This window comes from Peromyscus californicus, unplaced genomic scaffold, assembly GCF_007827085.1.
Source record: "Peromyscus californicus insignis strain IS unplaced genomic scaffold, ASM782708v3 Scaffold_9__1_contigs__length_137607984, whole genome shotgun sequence".
Taxonomy (NCBI): Eukaryota; Metazoa; Chordata; class Mammalia; order Rodentia; family Cricetidae; genus Peromyscus; species Peromyscus californicus.
This window is the reverse complement of record NW_026294617.1, coordinates 74,265,461-74,283,161: the sequence shown is the minus strand read 5'-3', so window position 1 is coordinate 74,283,161 and position 17,701 is coordinate 74,265,461. Positions and strand designations below refer to the sequence as shown.

General features: G+C 45.7%; 1 protein-coding gene across 1 annotated transcript; it reads left to right on the top strand.

The window, feature by feature from the left end:
• Positions 1–4,936: 4,936 nt before the first annotated feature.
• On the top strand, positions 4,937–16,483 carry Fcgr1a (Fc gamma receptor Ia). The gene is given in 7 exon segments (XM_052730888.1): positions 4,937–5,497; positions 5,887–5,907; positions 6,857–6,958; positions 6,961–7,113; positions 13,401–13,652; positions 14,558–14,842; positions 16,135–16,483. Coding segments are annotated over 7 exon segments (1,128 nt in total). The 5' UTR covers positions 4,937–5,466; the 3' UTR covers positions 16,419–16,483.
• The last annotated feature ends 1,218 nt before the right edge of the window (positions 16,484–17,701 follow it).

Sequence of the window (17,701 nt, the reverse complement as noted above, 5' to 3'; positions counted from 1 at the left end):
TATGCTAATTGTATGTTTAGAAATAGCTTCGCAGGAGCAGTGGAACCGTATGTGAGCAAAATGATCAAAACACCAAAAGGAAAACTAGAGTTGGAGCAATGTAGATACCACAACATACTTAATAACACAATTTACCACAAAGTGGACATTTTGCAGTTTAAGAAATTGTGGATCTAAGGCAAATGATATTTAATGGACCCCCAATTTCATAGAAATTCACTATGTAGACAGACTCGCAAATAAGGGAATAAAATAGAAAAGCCAAAATACAATAAATAGAATCTACAAAACACCCAGCTTATACTTTTTCCCTATAAAAGGAGGCCTGAAAAGTTAACTCACACTCTACTCTCAAATCCCCCTTCGGAGGGTCAGTCCTATGCATAGTAAATAAAGCCCATTTAATTGCTTTAATTTGGATGCTGGTTTTCATTTTCGCTTGGTGGGATCCCAAGGCAGATGGAACTGCTGTGGGAGGTAGGAAAGGGCTGAGAACTACCTAAGCAAACACAAAATGGAGTCAGAATAAGACGACGTTACCTTAGTCATTTCAAAGAGACAAGTTATCAGTCCCAAGGCCACCGTGCGCTCTGTCTGGGACATATTTGAAATGCTTTGTGGGAAGAATCTGTGGCCAACCTCTTATTGGGTTCCCTGTTGGAACCTGTAACCCTTCTGCCTACAACGCCCTCCTGTCCTGTTGCTATGACTTTGAAGATGTTTGAATGAAATTCCAAGATGTTGTTGGAGGGACAGAGAAGAGCAGGAACATCAAGCTCTATGATCCAGCAACCCTCCTGTGTACAGTACGCGATGAAGGTCTTTGAGTAGTGCCTCTGTGTCCGCCCCTGCCCCGAACCACCAGAAAGTGAAAATCTGGAGGAGAGATTTGTGTGAACTTCCTGTTTCCCGACAAAGAAAACAGGGCACAGTGTGTAATGTGTGTAATAGCAAACAGTAAAACAAAATTAATCATTAAGCAGCTTAGGAGACTTCAGGGGTGCAGAGGAACACTAGACAAACGGTTTGATGAAGTGTTCATGACGACCAAAGGTGAAATCAGAAGAGATGACGTGGTCGTCTAAATTGAAACAACCTAGAAAAGAAACAGCACGTACTCTAAAGGCTGCTACAAAAACACACGAGAAGATTTGTTTCTAAAGTCGCTCTCGTTTTGAAGACACCCAAACCGGAAAAGACAGATACAGTGGTAGGAACGACTGAGAATCGAGACATCAGTGGTTTCTGGTGGGGACTTTTTATTAACATGAATGATAGTTGAATGTCATGTCTACTTCACGTGACTCTTCCGCTAAAGTTCTTCTAACATTAGTAAACACGCCAAAGCTGCCAATTTCACCTGGTTCAAAACCACTGGCTGAGGGAATAAGTCAGTGCCAGAGCACCAAACGTGGTCCAATTCTCAGCACTGTTAAAAAAAAAATAACAGTATATACAATGTTTATCAAACATAATTGTAATTTTCGTAATTGTGTCTAATTCTTTTTTCTTTTTCCAGTTTTCATGTGTATGCAGGTGTATGGATGCGTGTTTTTGTACATGTCTGTGGCTGCCTGTGCTGTGTGTGTGTGCATGTGAGTTCAGGCCAGAGGTTGATCTATTACTCTTTCACTTTACCCATTCCGTTAGTCTCCCAATCAAACGCAGTGCTTGCCAGCACAGCCAGTCTTGCTAGCTAGCTTCCTTTGAGGCATGCAGGTCTGTGCCTTCTGAGGCTGGAATTAAAGGCAGCCACACCCATCCATAATTTACTTAGGTTTCTGAGGATTCAAACTCTGGGCTTCAAGCTTGCCTGGCAAGTGCTATAACTGCAAAGCCATCTATCTCCCCAGCCCAAATTTAATGGAAGCATTTTAGTTCCTAAAATAAATATCTGGTCGTTAAAGAAGGAATTGTCGGGCTGGGGATGTAACTCAGTTGGTAGAGTGCTTTCCTAGCATGCGTGAGACCCTGGGTTCCATCTTTAGCACTGAATAAACTGGGCGTGGGAGCAGATGGTATGCCCTCCTAGTACTTTTGAGGTGGAGGCAGGAAGATCAGAAGTTCAAGGTCATCCTCAGCCTAGGATGCATGAACCCTGTAAAACACACACACACACAAACACAGAGAGAGACAGACAGAGAGAATTGAGTAAGCATTACTGGCTGCTTTTTCATTAAATGCGTAAAACAGTTTTAGTCAGTTCTTTGTGAGGCTTAAATTATCTTAATTTAGAAATGTATCAAACAATTGGCCATAGGTAACTTTCCACAGTAGAGAAGACATCATCAAGTAACTCTTTGCACTCACATCTGAGAAGCACCCTGAAGTGATTTTGAAACTGTGAAGTGTATGAAAGTGAGGCCATCGTAACCGATCATCTGTATGTGGACACAGCCATGTCACACATGTGTGTGGATTCTTTCGTGACCTCTGTGAGCATTCTGATTTCCAGTGGCCATTAAATGCTAGACATTATTGTCTGGTTAATTACGAGATGCGTCCCATATTCCTAGTTCTTTCTTACAGGGATTCAGATTTACGACAGTGGGTATTTCATTTGGAAACTACAGATATTTATTAGGGAAAAAAAGCATTTTACCCTTTCAGGTCACGGGTCCCTCCTCTACAGCATTCTCACTCCCGTGTTATCTTGATTGTCACAGCACACCGACCTTAGGACTTCCAGGGGTGAAGGGGCCAGTTTTACATTCTGTTCACAAGGATGTGAAGGAGATCAACTGTCTGGGTTTGAATTCTACTTCTTTAATATATATGTATTTACATGTCATTTCTCATTCTCTCCCCCCATCCTCCACAAGTAATTGACTTTTTTTTTAAACTTGTAAAATGGAGACAACAATAGCATCCACTTCTGGGTTATTGTGAGGACTGTGAGAAAATACGTAAGATGAATAATTAGTGGCACACAATATATTATGCTGATAAATACTTTGACATTTTTGTTGTGTGTACTGTAGATCAAACCCCACCCAGGCTTTCTTTTTTGAGACAAGTCTTGCTGTGTAGCACAGGCTAGCCTCAAACTCATAACCCTTCTGCCTTGTCTCCCAAGTGTCGGATTATAAGCACGCACCACCCCTTTCAGCTCTGGTAGCATTTATCTGAGTCTAGGAATGTGTCCTAAGGAAATAATAATTCAAAATTTAGAGATGTTGCAGTTCTGGTCATACTGGTTAAAATTAGGAATAACCTTCATGTGATGAAATAAATTATGATGCATCCGTGCAGCAGAAAACCATGGGAAGAAAATAGTGTAAGAATTAGGAGAACAGTATTGATGGAAACTGAGGCTGGCCTGCGTCTCAGGATACCTAGAACTCTTTCCAGATCTTTCTGCTTTGCTTTCATCTGTGTCAGCCAGCTACCATGCTGTAGCAATCTTTGAATCTCAGTGGGATACAACAGTGAGCATCCATTTCTTCTCATGGCCAGCTTGTAGGCAACTGGGCCAGCTCTGTGTCAGACTAAATGACCAGTGCTGATGACTCCGTGCTAGCCAGAGAATGTTCTAGCCATGATAATCACAGAAGCAGCAGAGCTCGAGAGACGGTGCTATGCCTTTAGTTCTAAGTTCAGATTTAACGTGATGCTCCCATCCGCATTTCTTTGGCCGATGGAAACCAAGTGGATGAATCACAGCAGAGAGTCAAGAAGGCATCCGCAGCAGCTGCTGCTGCTGCTGCAGAAGCATGGGGTCAAGGCAGTTAGCAGCTCGTGCTAGTAATCTCTTCCCTGAGATTGATATTCAAGTGCCATCGCGTTCACCGAACTCACCCTACTTTCTGTGTAACTGTCTTTTTCTCCTAACAGAACCCTAGAACCATTAGGTCTTTACAGTTCTCTAAGGACACCACTCTGACTGGGGCGACAGAGCTCCTAACTTGAACCTTGAACCTCCTTTCCTAGGGATATTCTTGTCTACTGGTCTAAGTCAATTTTCTTTTCTTTTTTCTTTTTTAATTAATTATGTACGCAGTGTTCTGCTTGCGTTTCTGTCTACTGGTCTAAGTCAATTTTCTTTCTTTTTTTTTTTTTTTTTTTTTTGGTTTTTTGAGACAGGGTTTCTCTGTGTAGCTTTGCGCCTTTCCTGGGACTCACTTGGTAGCCCAGGCTGGCCTCGAACTCACAGAGATCCGCCTGCCTCTGCCTCCCGAGTGCTGGGATTAAAGGCGTGCGCCACCACTGCCCGGCCTCTATTTTCTTTTTTAATTAATTTATTTATTATGTACACAGTGTTCTGCTTGCGTATATCCTTTCAGGCCAGAAGAGGGAGCCAGATCTCATTACAGATGGTTGTGAGCCACCATGTGGTTGCTGGGAATTGAACTCAGGAAGAGCAGTCAGTGCTCTTAACCTCTGAGCCATCTCTCCAGCCCCGTTAATTTTCTTTGTAATGAGATTTATAGTAAGTATTTCACTTCCTTAGATTTAGCCTAAGTGCTATAAATCCATAGTATCTTTCAGGAAGATGGCTTATTTATTACTGACTTCACTTTATACTGCTGTGGATGGTTGATTCTTCCTGTGTGCCTTGAGGAACAGAGGCCAGTTTGTGTTAGGGGGCCTCTTTTCATATCTCTCAGAGAGTCTGATGTAAGAAGTTTCTGGATCCGAATGAGAAAATTACCCAATCCGTGAACGAATCTAAAATTAGAGTTGTGTCAGAGCCGTTCTGTAAGGAATGTAAACAGTCGAGGGAGAAAATACTCAGAATGGAGTGTCACTGAAGCTCGAGCTTTCCAGAGGGTTCTGAGCAGTCACAAAACAAAATGAGCAGACAAACTAAAGACAGAGTTTAAACAGAGAGAGATGCGTGGGGTTGGGGATTTAGCTCAGTGGTAGAGGGTTGCCTAGCAAGCACAAGGCCCTGGCTTCAATCCTTAGAGAGAGAGAGAGAGAGAGAGAGAGAGAGAGAGAGAGAGAGAGAGAGAGAGAGAGAGAGAGAGGGAGAGGGGCTACAGGCTTTGAGAATGGAGAAAGCATGCTTTTAAAAATCAGGGATGGAAAGCTGGGAACAAGGGTCCACATTTCTATCTTACCACTTGGGAGGCAAAGGCAGGTGGAGTTCTGGAAATTCAAGGCCAGCCTGGTCTACATATGAGTTTCAGGCTGTCAGTAAGTCCCTGGAGAGAGAGGTCGGAGGGGTATGTAGCTAGGCATGGTGGCACAGGGCTGTAATCCTAGACTTGGGAGGTAGAGGCAGGAGGATCAGGAGTCATCCTTGGCTACATAGTAAATTTGAGGACAACCTGGCCTACAGGAGACCCTGTTACAGAGGGGAGCAAAGAACTAAGGACGTGTTTCCCAGAAAAAGGAACACAGCCATAATGCAAATGAGCAGAAAAGGCAATTTCCTTCCTCTTTTCCAATCTTAGTTCCTAGCCCCTAGCAAAACCTCTTCAATGTCTTAACGTTACAGATTTTTACCAGCTTGGAGGTGACATGTGGCACCTAACAACCCTGCTCCTTTGGGGTAAGTTGGACTCAGGGAGGCTTGTCGGGGGACTTGGCTTCTGGCCATGGCGAATCAAGACTTTTTGTCATCGTTTGGCATGTTAGCCTAGAACTCGTCTAAAGACTGCTGTATCGATGATCCAATAGTTTATTATTGGTGCTTATTTCCAAAGAATGGGAAGGGGGCCCTCTGGTGGCATTAAGCCTGCAAGCCTCCATCAGAATAAAGAGAGCATCACAAATAACCACCCTTTCTGCTGGGGCTTGATTTGGGGAAAGAGGGATGGAGAGTCTCTCAGGAGACTTCATCTGGGTCCTCAAAGTCGACGTAAACTCTCTTCCCAATTCTGCTCTGTCATCATCGTCTTCTGTCCATCAACTGATATCTGTGTCTCCGGTCTCTTGCAGTTCCAGTTGGTGGACAAGTAGGTGAGTGACCTCTCTGTCAACTTCTCATCTGCTGCTTTCCTGCTTTCCAAGGGTGGGTTCCACTAGCCTGGAGGGAAGAACACGGGGAAGATACACAAGAGAAAGATTTCTTAGTTACCAGCTCTGTATTTAGAGAACAGTTTCTACAAAACTGGTTTTTAAGGTTTCTGTCCAAGGTTTTCTGAGTGAGCCCTGGCTGCTGAACTAAATTCTTAGCACAGTGCTTCTCACCCTTCTTGATGCTGTGACCCTTTAATACAGTTCCTCATGTTTGATGACCCCCAACCATAAAATTGTTTTTGCTGCAACTTCATAACTGTAATTTTGTTACTGTTATGAATTGTGATGTAAACATCTGTGTTTTCTGATGGTCTTAGGTGACCACTGTGAAAGAATCATTCAAACTCCAAAGGGGTCATGGCCCATAGGTTGAGAACCATTGGCCTAGTGAGCTCAGAAAAGCACAGAATTGTGGGAAGCCAGAAGCAGTCCTGCTGGGCTGGTTTTTCTTGTACCCCCCAAACCTGTCCCTTTTATAAGAAAACAGAGAGAGGTTTTCCTCCTCAGATAGGAAGAGTTCAAGGACTTGAGCCTCAGTTTCCAATAAAGAAGTGGATGGAGGTGCTTCTCACCCCTCAAAGACAGCCTAGCACTGAGTATAGGGAAACTGTCTCAAGGCAGTTTGCTCTGGTTTGAAAGCCCCCTTTATTAACACCAGTGATTTCATCACCAGCACTCAAATCCTAACGCCTGGATTGAGATCAAATAACCCAGAACAGCTCCCACAGCAGTCGGGGCACTGGAAGGCTGGCTAGCTTCCTGGCTTTCCACTTGCTAATTTTTTCAAACTAAACACTTTTCCTTATGCTAGCGATCCTTTACCAGTCACTCCCAGTTCTTGCTTTATCCCTGCTTAGGGTTTTCTCTGTTGTTGTTCTTTTTCCTACAGCCAATGCCACAAAGGCTGTGATCACCTTGCAGCCTCCATGGGTCAGTATTTTCCAGAAGGAAAATGTCACTTTATGGTGTGAGGGGCTCCACCTGCCTGGAGACAGTCCACACAGTGGTTTATCAACAGCACACTCATTCAGATCTCCACGCCTAGATACATTATCACTAAGGCCACTTTCAAGGACGGTGGTGAATACACGCGCCAGACTGGTCTCTTAATGCCAAGCGACCCTGTACAGTTGAAAATCCACAGAAGTAAGCACGGCATGGGCAGGAGGGCTGGGGATCCCAAGGTCTCCCTTTGTGTGGGTGCCAGAGTCCTCTCTGTTTCTCTTTCTCTCTGAGAATATATGTGAGACATTATCTGAGTGAACGGATCAGCTCTAAGGACCCAGCAGGTCAAATCAAGTCAGTATAATTAAAACATCACATCAAGGCCCTACACACCCATATTGGGGACTAAGGGGGTCCAGCCCCTCGATAGTCCCCTTCCAGGGTCCGGGAAGAATCTACAACCAGCTGATAATTTAATCTTTGATGAAAGGAAATAAATCTATGTACACGAAACTCCTCAGTCCATACACTTAATTCTTCTGAGTCAGTTCTCTCTACACAGCTTCTATTCTGCTCTCATACCTAGCTCCTTTCTTGCCTGATTTCTCTCTATGTTTATCTACTGTCTCCTCTAAGTTCTATCTTAATTCTCTCATCTTAGTTCTGCCCCATCTAGTTCCTTCCCATCTCAGCTCCTCTCCCATCTCCTTCTCTCTCATCTCCTTCTCTCTCATCTCCTTCTCTCTCATCTCCTTCTCTCTCATCTCCTTCTCTCTCATCTTGTTCTTCCCCATCTGGCTCTTCCTCATCTTCCACCTCGTTCCTCTAGTCCTCTCTTCTAGCCCTTCAATCTAGTTCTTCCCATCTAGTCCGTTCCTCTCCAGTTCTTACCCATCTAGCTCTGTTCTCTTTTTTCCTCTCTCTCGCCTCCTCTCAGTCTCCTTATTCTCTCAGTTCTCCCCAAGTCTCTCAGGAATCCAGTTATAAACCTCCCCCTCCAGCCAGGTCACCAGGCTTGAATTCCTACAGGGTCATAAAGGCAGGTAAGAGTTTTCCTCAGGCACTGACCACCAGGCTTTCTTTTACAACCCAAAAGGGGAGTGGTAAAGGAGGAGGTCAACAGAGAGCTAATGATTGGTTAGTATATCAAGAAGGGGATCTAGGTGCTCAGTCTACACTCCTAGAAGCAGTTAGTTGAGAAGTTAGGAGTCTATAATGTTAGTAATAGAAAAGGAGGGTCTCAGGCTGCACAAGAAATAAGGCTGTCCGCCCGACCTAGGGAACAGCGCCTGTTCCCTTAAGGGTGTTACCTTATAAGGTTCAGGAGATTGTCGGGCCTTGGATGCTTGATAGACATTTTAGATAAATACACTGTTAGGAGTTCTTGGAAGCACACATAGCATTACAAGAAAATCACTGTGGGAACTGGCTAATATATATACAAAAGCTAAAATATCACCAAGACTTCTGAAGCCATGGCTTGACCTTTGGGAAAGTCCTTGACTTTTCCAAGTAGCAGCCCTTTTGTTTCCATTTTTATTTATTTATTTATTTATTTATTTATTTATTTATTTATTTATTTATTCTATTATCAGCTTGATACAGTACAAATTCTTATCCTAATAGTGAAATGCTTCACTAAAGCTTGCCCAGTAATTGAGTAAAACCAAAACTTATTATAAGCCACAGTCATCCTAGGGTCCCCCCTGCTATATAGCCTCCCTGGTTCTGTGGGTTGTAGTCTGATTGATTGTTCTTTGCTTTATATCTAGAATCCACTTATGAGTGAGTACATACCATGTTTGTCCTTCTGGGTTTGGGTTACCTCCCAAGTAGTAGCTTTTGTGACAGTAGCTGAATTCTATTACGTTTTCCTGAGGCTTACAGCACACCCATAGCACTCCAGCTGACCAGTTTTGGATACAATGTATCAAGAAAAATCTCAGACTCTAATATTTTATCTTTGTCCAAAATTTATGCCAACATATCTCTAACTTCATTAATAGCAGCTTTTTTTTTTTTTTTTTTTTTTTTTTTTTTTTTTTTTTTTTTTTTTTTTGGTTTTTCCAGACAGGGTTTCTCTGTGTAGCTTTGCGCCTTTCCTGGAACTCGCTTTGGAGACCAGGCTGGCCTCGAACTCACAAAGATCCGCCTGCCTCTGCCTCCCGAGTGCTGGGATTAAAGGCGTGCGCCACCACCGCCCGGCCTAGCTTTTTTTTTTGTGTGTATTTTTTTGTTGTGTTGTTCTGACTGTGTATAGTGGCTGCACAGTTTTAATTTATATTTCTTTGGTGACTGTGGTATTGACCACTTTTTTTTTTTGTTTGTTTGTTTTTTTGGTTTTTTGAGACAGGTTTTCTCTGTGTAGCTTTGCGCCTTTCCTGGAACTCACTTGGTAGCCCAGGCTGGCGTCGAACTCACAGAGATCCGCCTGGCTCTGCCTCCCGAGTGCTGGGATTAAAGGCGTGCGCCACCACCGCCCGGCTGGTATTGACCACTTTTAATGTGCTTATTACTTGTCTTTATAAAGCCTTTATAAGGTACCTGATGAGTCTTTTGGCCAATGTTTTTTATTTTTCTGTGTGTGTGTGTGTGTGTGTGTGTGTGTGTGTGTGTGTGTGTGTGTGCCGTGTGTGTAGGTACCTACCCTGGATAGCCAGAACAGGCTGTTGGAGCTCCTAGAACTGGAGTCACCGGCAGTTCTGGGAACTGAACTCAGGCCCTCTAGAGCAGTGGTTCTCAACCTTCCTAAAGCTGGACCCTTCAATACTGTTCCTCATGCTGTGGTGACCCCCTAACCATAAAGTTATTTTCATTGCTACTCCATAACTGTAATTTTGCTACTGTTATGAATCGTAATGTAAATTTTTTTTGGAGATAGAGGTTTACCAAAGGGATCGAGGCCCATAGGTTGAGAATCACTGCTCTAGACTCCCAGCAAGCACTCTTAACTGCTGAGTCGTCTCTCCTTCTCCCCACCCCATTAGCTCATAGGAATTCTTTATATATTCTGGGTTTCTCAAGTGTTGGGGATTTCTCTGCAGCGTGCCTTTTCAACGTTATGGTCCCCCGGCCCCACAAATGAACAAAAGTTCTCGACTGTCATCTAATTCTGGCTACTGCTCTCTCCATCCTGTTTATAAAACGGTTTGCCGAGGTTACGTCAGTGTTCAGCCACTTTCAGTCAGTCTGGGGTTGCTAAGACACTGGGTGTTAGACATTCCCCGGGAGGCAGAGAGAGGGGCCGCCTCGGGAGTAAAGGCAGCAAACTCCCAAGACGGCCAGCTTCTTCCTCACCCTCCTGGTAGGAGACAAAATCCTGGCAGCTTAAAAAAATAGGCCTGGAGGGCTGGATTTGTTTCCTTATTTTCTGCCACCAATTGGGCCCTCTGCTGATGGATTAGCTTAGGAGTTGAACAGGCTCTGTATATGCTTACAGAACAGCTGTGGGCCAGTCAGCCACCAATCCTAAATTAGGGGAGAAAGACTCGTCAAAAACTTAAAAAACCCTAGCCATGGAGAAGGGACTGGATTTATTTTATTTTATTTTATTTTATTTTATTTTATTTTATTTTATTTTATTTTATTTTATTTTATTTTGAGACAGGGTTTCTCTGTGTAGCCCTGGCTGTCCTGGAACTCTCTCTCTAGACCAGGCTGACCTCGAACTCACGGAGATCCTCCTGCTTCTCCCTCCTGAGTGCTGGCATTAAAGGTGTGTGCCACCGCCACCTGGAGACTGAATTTTTAAGTCCTTAGCCCCACTACTGTGTGTGCAGAGGGTCTCTGTGACCTTCTGTGCATGCAGAGGTGTGTGCAGAGGGTCTCTGTGACCTTCTGTGCATGCAGAGGTGTGTGCAGAGGGTCTCTGTGACCTTCTGTGTGTGCAGAGGTGTGTGCAGAGGGTCTCTGTGACCTTCTGTGTGTGCAGAGGTGTGTGCAGAGGGTCTCTATGTATTTGCTGTGTGTGCAGAGGGTCTCTGTGAGCTTGCTGTGTGTGCAGAGGGTCTCTATGCACTTGCTGTGTGTGCAGAGGGTCTCTGTGAGCTTGCTGTGTGTGTGCATTTCCTCACCTCTGATAACAGCTCCTTTTCACCAGCCAGTGCTGTCTGCTGTGTTCAAGAATTTTCCTGCTGCATCTGCTGCACTCAAGATTTTTTCCTGCCTTTTAAATCACTAACTGGCAGAGAAAAAAAAAAACATAGAGACCCAGGACCAAGAAAATATAGCTAGTTGGTGGATCCAAGTTCTAGTCATGTGACTCAGAATGAGGGTCACTTTCCTACTCAAGGCAGTGAATTGAGGGGGTGATGTTTGAATAGGAAATGAGTAAGCTATGTCTATATCATATGATACAGCTAAAAGCTGTATCTCATGTTTTGATATGAAATATCCCCACTTAGGGTAAAAAAAACCCCACATTTTTCATCATATGTAGAATCTAGCCAAAAATATATGTAAACAAATAGACATTTGGTACAGTACAACATAAGGAAAGAGAACCAGAAAGGGACATCAGAGGACAAGGACAGATTACAGGTAAAGGACACGTGCCAGGAAAGAGGACAGGCAGCTAATTGTTTTTCTAGGTCTATCTCTGTCATGGAGTTTTCATTTTTGGTGATAAGTGCACAAAAATATACTCCATAGCGACAAACCCTATGTGAAGCCCCACATCTTCCATTCTGAATGGCTATTCTAACTGTATAAAAGTCCACTGAGATATATAGACCTCGAGTCTGGCTAATTTCAGTGTGTAAGTTTTTCCTATTTGTGTTTCGATTAATTTCATATGGAGATATATCAAAATCTTCTACTGAGCCGGGTGGTGGTGGCACACACCTCTAATCCCAGCACTCGGGAGGCAGAGCCAGGCGGATCTCTGTGAGTTTGAGGCCAGCCTGGACTACCAAGTGAGTCCCAAGAAAGGCGCAAAGCTACACAGAGAAACCCTGTCTCGAAAAACCAAAAAAAAAAAAAAAAAAAAAAAAAAAAAATCTTCTACTGAGTTTCAGACATAAAGCAAAGACATCAGTGTGTCTGGGCAGTGTGAGATTGAGTTTCAGGTCTTAATTGCATTTATAAGAAATGTGGCAGCGTCTGAGAACACAGACTGCCACACATTGCAGTGGACCGCACACTCGCTATCCATAGATGAGTTCTGGAGAGTGAAAGACCCACCTTCCCTGACACCTCATCTTCATTAACAGACACTTCAGCAGTTAGACAACATTCCTTTTCTACTGCATCATAACAGATTTTCCCAAACCTACAGCTCCAAACACGTATGACTATTACGCTTCAGCATTCATAGGTTCTCTGTAGTCAGGGTGTGGACTATAGTGTGTTCCTTTGGGTTCCTCTTAGAATTCACAGTTATTGGCAGAATTCAGTTCCTTGTGGTTATAGGACTAGTGTCTCCATTTTCTAATTGCTGTCCTTTGGTTTTGGGGGGCACTCAGCTCCCCAAAGTCCCTGTCATGTAATCCTCACAAGCTGTATGTCACATCACGGCAGCTTTTCTGCTTCAAGACCACCAGGAGCATCTCTATCTAGCATGCTAAGAAAGAGACAGATATAGCAAATGTGTGCCTGGCCTGGTATGTTCTCTTGGCTATAGAAACCAGACAGGGGTACATCACATTCAAAGGGCTTTGTATGTATGCTTCATTGGGTCATCTAAAAATTCTTTTTTTCATGCAAAATAAACTTTGTCCCAACCAATTTCTGAGCTCTGAGAAGGGATGATAAGAGGGGGCTAGTGTGCACAGCTGCTGGGAAAGGATGATGGGGGTGGTGTGCACAGCTGCTGGGAAAGGATGATGGGGGTGGTGTGCACAGCTGCTGGGAAAGGATGATGGGGGTGGTGTGCACAGCTGCTGGGAAAGGATGATGGGGGTGGTGTGCACAGCTGCTGGGAAAGGATGATGGGGATGGTGTGCACAGCTGCTGGGAAAGGGTGATGGGGATGGTGTGCACAGCTGCTGGGAAAGGATGATGGGGGTGGTGTGCACAGCTGCTGGGAAAGGATGATGGGGATGGTGTGTACAGCTGTTGGGAAAGGATGATGGGGATGGTGTGTACAGCTGCTGGGAAAGGATGATGGGGATGGTGTGCACAGCTGCTGGGAAAGGATGAAGGGGATGGTGTATATACTTGCTGGGAAAGGATGATGGAGGTGGTGTGCACAGCTGCTGGGAAAGGATGATGGAGGTGGTGTGCACAGCTGCTGGGAAAGGATGATGGAGGTGGTGTGCACAGTTGCTGGGAAAGGATGATGGGGGTGGTGTGCACAGCTGCTGGGAAAGGTTGCTTTTTTTTTCTAGCAAAGCTGAAGAGATTTGAGAGTGGGACTCAGGTGTGGGCCACAACAGAGACTGAGGTTGGAACGTTGCAAATAGTAGAAGATATCAAAGTTTCCAGGGCCAAGATTTGGCCTCCTTGGACTTCCTCTGTGCCTGCGAACACTGTGGGTCCTCACTTTTCAGGTTGGCTGCTACTCCAGGCCTCCCGCAGAGTCCTCACAGAAGGAGAACCTCTGACCTTGAGGTGTCATGGCTGGGAGAACAAGCTGGTGTACAATGTGATTTTCTATCGAAATGGAAAATCCTTTCACTTTTCTCGAGATTCTGAGGTCACCATTCTGAAAAGCAACACGAGTCACAATGGCATCTATCACTGCTCAGGCATGGGAAGAAACCAACGCTACACATCTGCTGGAGTGTCTGTCACCGTGAAAGGTATCCGGTCTAGATAAGAGTCACAGAAAGGAAGGACCAGAGAAACCACCACAAAGCATTAAAGTCCTCACCTAACTTACAAAGGAGGAAACTGAGTTCCAGGGAGACAAACGGCCTCCCCAAAGGCCACCCAACCACCACCGCCTGGGCCAGAACCGGAACCGAGGCCTCTGAGTCCCCACCCATTACTCTTTTCAGCATCCACAACGGCCCATCAGTGATCACAGGAGCGCATGTCAAAGTCAGGGGATAGAACTACACACTTCGTCTGTTTATTTTAGCTGCTAAGGCCAGAGACTCACTCATTCAAGGTAGCCAGAGTTACTAGGAAATAATCCAGTCAAACCTCATGACATTTCCATAGAAATTCTATAGAAGCCAGAAAGACATTAGGAATTGGATTTACTTTCCATTTGTGTTAGGAATACATAGCCTGTCTGAACTCCCTTCTCTTTAAGCTTCTGTAAATCAGTTTCCTCTGTCCAATTTGTACAAGACCTTTAACCCTTTCTATGACGTACCTCTTAGTGCTCAAACTCACTAGCTAGGTATTCCTTTGCTAAAAAATAGCTCATTTTTGTGGGGAAGAAATTACTGTCCCAGCTTGTCTTTTGAACAGCACAACTAATGAATGACTTAGCTGGCAAGTGCCTGTTAGTGTTGACTCTGGGTTACTGCCATGGGCGTCCATGGTTTCCTAATAAATGGAGCCACGCCAGGGGAGAGCACACAGTGTAATTGGGAAGCCCCTCAGCTAGTGACCAGTCATGTCTATTAGAAAATAGGCCTCTCTCTTGGAAATGGGGGAAACTCATTCTCTTGGGGCAAGATTCACAGAGGGGAGTCTCATGAAAAGGCCACCGACACTGAACGGAACAACTCTGTCCCTTCAACTTTCTCTTTAGAGCTATTTGCCGCTCCCGTGCTGAGAACGACCTTGTCGTCTCCCGTCCTGGAGGGGAGTCTGGTCACCCTGAGCTGTGAGACAAAATTGCTCCTACAGAGCCCTGGCTTGCAGCTCTTCTTCTCTTTCTATGTGGGCAGCAAGATCCTGGAGGAGAGGAATACATCCTCAGAGTACCACATACCAAGTGCTGGAAGAGAAGATTCTGGGTTACACTGGTGTGAGGTAGTCACAGCGGATGGCAGTGTCCTTAAGCGCAGCCCTGAGCTGGAGCTTCGACTACTTGGTGAGCTGGAGGTATGTGGGGGCTGGTGTCGCCACGTCCCTCCAGCAGTTCACGAGCAGGGCTCGGTACTTCGTTCACGTGGGGGCTGGTGTCGCCACGTCCCTCCAGCAGTTCACGAGCAGGGCTCGGTACTTCGTTCACGTGGGGGCTGGTGTCGCCCAGCGGGAAGGGAGCAGTTCACGAGCAGCTCCGTGCTTCGTTCACGTGGGGGCTGGTGTCGCCCAGCGGGAAGGGAGCAGTTCAGGAGCAGGGCTCGGTACTTCGTTCACGTGGGGGCTGGTGTCGCCCAGCAGGAAGGGAGCAGTTCACGAGCAGCTCCGTGCTTCGTTCAGAACTGCGCTGTTTTCCTCCACTCTCCCCTGAATTTCCGTTCCTCCTTTCCTGTCTGTCACTTTTCCGTTCTTTATCCCCTTCTTCCCTCCTCTCACTCTTCCTCCTGTTTGTTCCCTTCATTTCCGGTCTGTCCTTCCTGCTGCCCTTCCTCATCTTCCCTTTTCTTCCGCGCCCACTCACCTACTACAGAAGATGGTAGGGCGTCTTAGGGTTTCTATTGCTGTGGTGAAAGCCGTGACCAAAAGCAAGCTGGGGAGGAAGGGGCTTGTTTGGCTTACATTTACACATCACTGTTTATCATAGAAGGAAGTCAGGGCAGGAGCTCAAGCAGGGCAGGAACCTGGCGGCAGGAGCTGACGCAGAGGCCATGGAGGGGTGCTGCTTACGGGCTTGCTCCTCATGGCTTGCTCAGCCCGCTTTCTTATAGAACCCAGGACCAGCAGTCCAGCGATGGCACCACCCACAATGAGCTGTGCCCTCCTCCATCAATCACTAATTAAGAAAATGCCACATAGCTGGATCTTACGGAGGCGTTTTCTCAGTTGAGGTTCCCTCCTTTCAGGTAACTCTAGCTGTGTCAACTAGACATAAAACTAACTAGGACCAGGGTGTGTGCTTTGATGATGGAGTCACATGATGGCTTTACAGTTTGCCCTCATAGACAATATACTCTCCTGCCTGTATCTGACTAAATTCATGAGTTCTAGAACCAAGACTCTGTCAGGGAAGAATCTTCAAAACTGCTTCAAGCATTAAAGATTCAGAAACAGCAATTATCTGTGAGGTTCAGGACAATGTGACATTCTCAAGGAGCCTGCTCCACTTGTGGGGCCCGTCTGGAACTGCTGGAAGTTTCTTGTCCCCTGACCGTATCTCTGGGACAGACCAGCCTTCACCAGTCTTCTGGACACAGCTTGGCTGGATTGCTCTGATGTCTAAAGGATTTTTTTCTCTTTCAGGTCCCCAGTCATCAGGCCCTGTCTGGTTTCACATCCTTTTCTATCTGTCAACGGGAGTAATACTTTTGGTGGACACAGTTCTCTGTGTAAAAATACATAAAAAATTGCAAAGAAAGAAAAACTACAATTTAGAAGTCCTTTCGAATCAGGGGAAGAAAGAAACTTCCTCTCAGCAAGTTAGAAGCGATGACGTGTCTGAAGAAGAAAGAGACTTTGCAAGACAGACTACAGCCAAAGAGCCGCCGTGCAGCTCAGTGAGCGGCTGTAGACCTGGGCAGCCTTGACACCTTCCTCTCTGTGGCAGCGTGGGGGCACAAACTTCCACAAGTTGACTGACACGGAAAATGGGGGGCCATGGCATGTGACTTTTTCTCTTTCTTTCTTTCTTTTTTTTTCTTTTTTTTTTTTTTTGGTTTTTTGAGACAGGGTTTCTCTGTGTAGTTTTGGTGCCTGTCCTGGATCTCGCTCTGTAGACCAGGCTGGCCTCGAACTCACAGAGATCCGCCTGCCTCTGCCTCCCGAGTGCTGGGATTAAAGGCATCTGCCACCGCCACCGCCCAGCTTGGCATGTGACTCTTAAATAAAGCAAATATATAAGCTGACTTTGGTTGAGATGAATTGGGTAATCAGATGTTTGAAAGGAGACCTACTCTAAAGGATGCTTGCAAAATGTGGAGTTGAGTCATAGCAGGGATTTTGTTGAGTGTACATGATGTTTGGCCTTAGAGAGCAGAGAAATGGGATAGTAGGAAGTGAATCCCACAGAAAAACAACCTAAAGTGGGATCCTAGTTAGTCTTAACAATAAAAATTCGGAGTCAGATAGTGAGGGTGAAAGCTGAAAGACCAGAGAAGCAGAGCAGCAGCCACTAGCAACTTCTTACCTCTACAAATCCTCAGACCTAATGGGAGCGAGATCCTGTCTCCACCCACCTTATATTCCTGTCTCCACCTCCCTAGTGCTGGGATTAGAGACGTGAGCCTCCACTGCCTGGCTTTGTTTTTCTTTTAGACTGGTTTAATCTTGTGTTGCCCAGGGTGGCCTTGAATTCCTGATCTTCCTGCTTCCTCCTCCCAAATGCTAGGATTAAAGGTGTGTGCCACCACTGCCTGGCCTCTATGGTTAACTAGTGGCTTGTTCTGTTCTCTGATCTCCAGGTAAGCTTTATTTGTCTGAACACAAAATATCATACAACAACAACCCCCACCCAGCTCCTCTCAGCAGGAATCAGCTCTGAAGACTCCAGTCTGAGGAATGTCAAGCTAGGCAGGCTTGACATTCCTGCCCAGAAGGGAGAGCTGTGCCTCCCTCCCCTCACAGGGTGGATGGTTCCAGGGAAAGGTCTCCCTGGGGACAGCCTGCGTGTTAGGGGAGCCGACATGGATAGACTAGCACCACAGCCTAGGGTGAAGCTGAATGAAGGCTGGTCACCAGGAGAGGATCAAAATGTGTTCTCTTTCCCACCATTCCCTTCATGTCCCCTCCCAGATTTGCTGCCCCACCCCCACAGGACCTCGTGGCAGCAGCTAGAGATGGGAGTGGGGGGTGGGGGGGGTGGGGGGGGTCG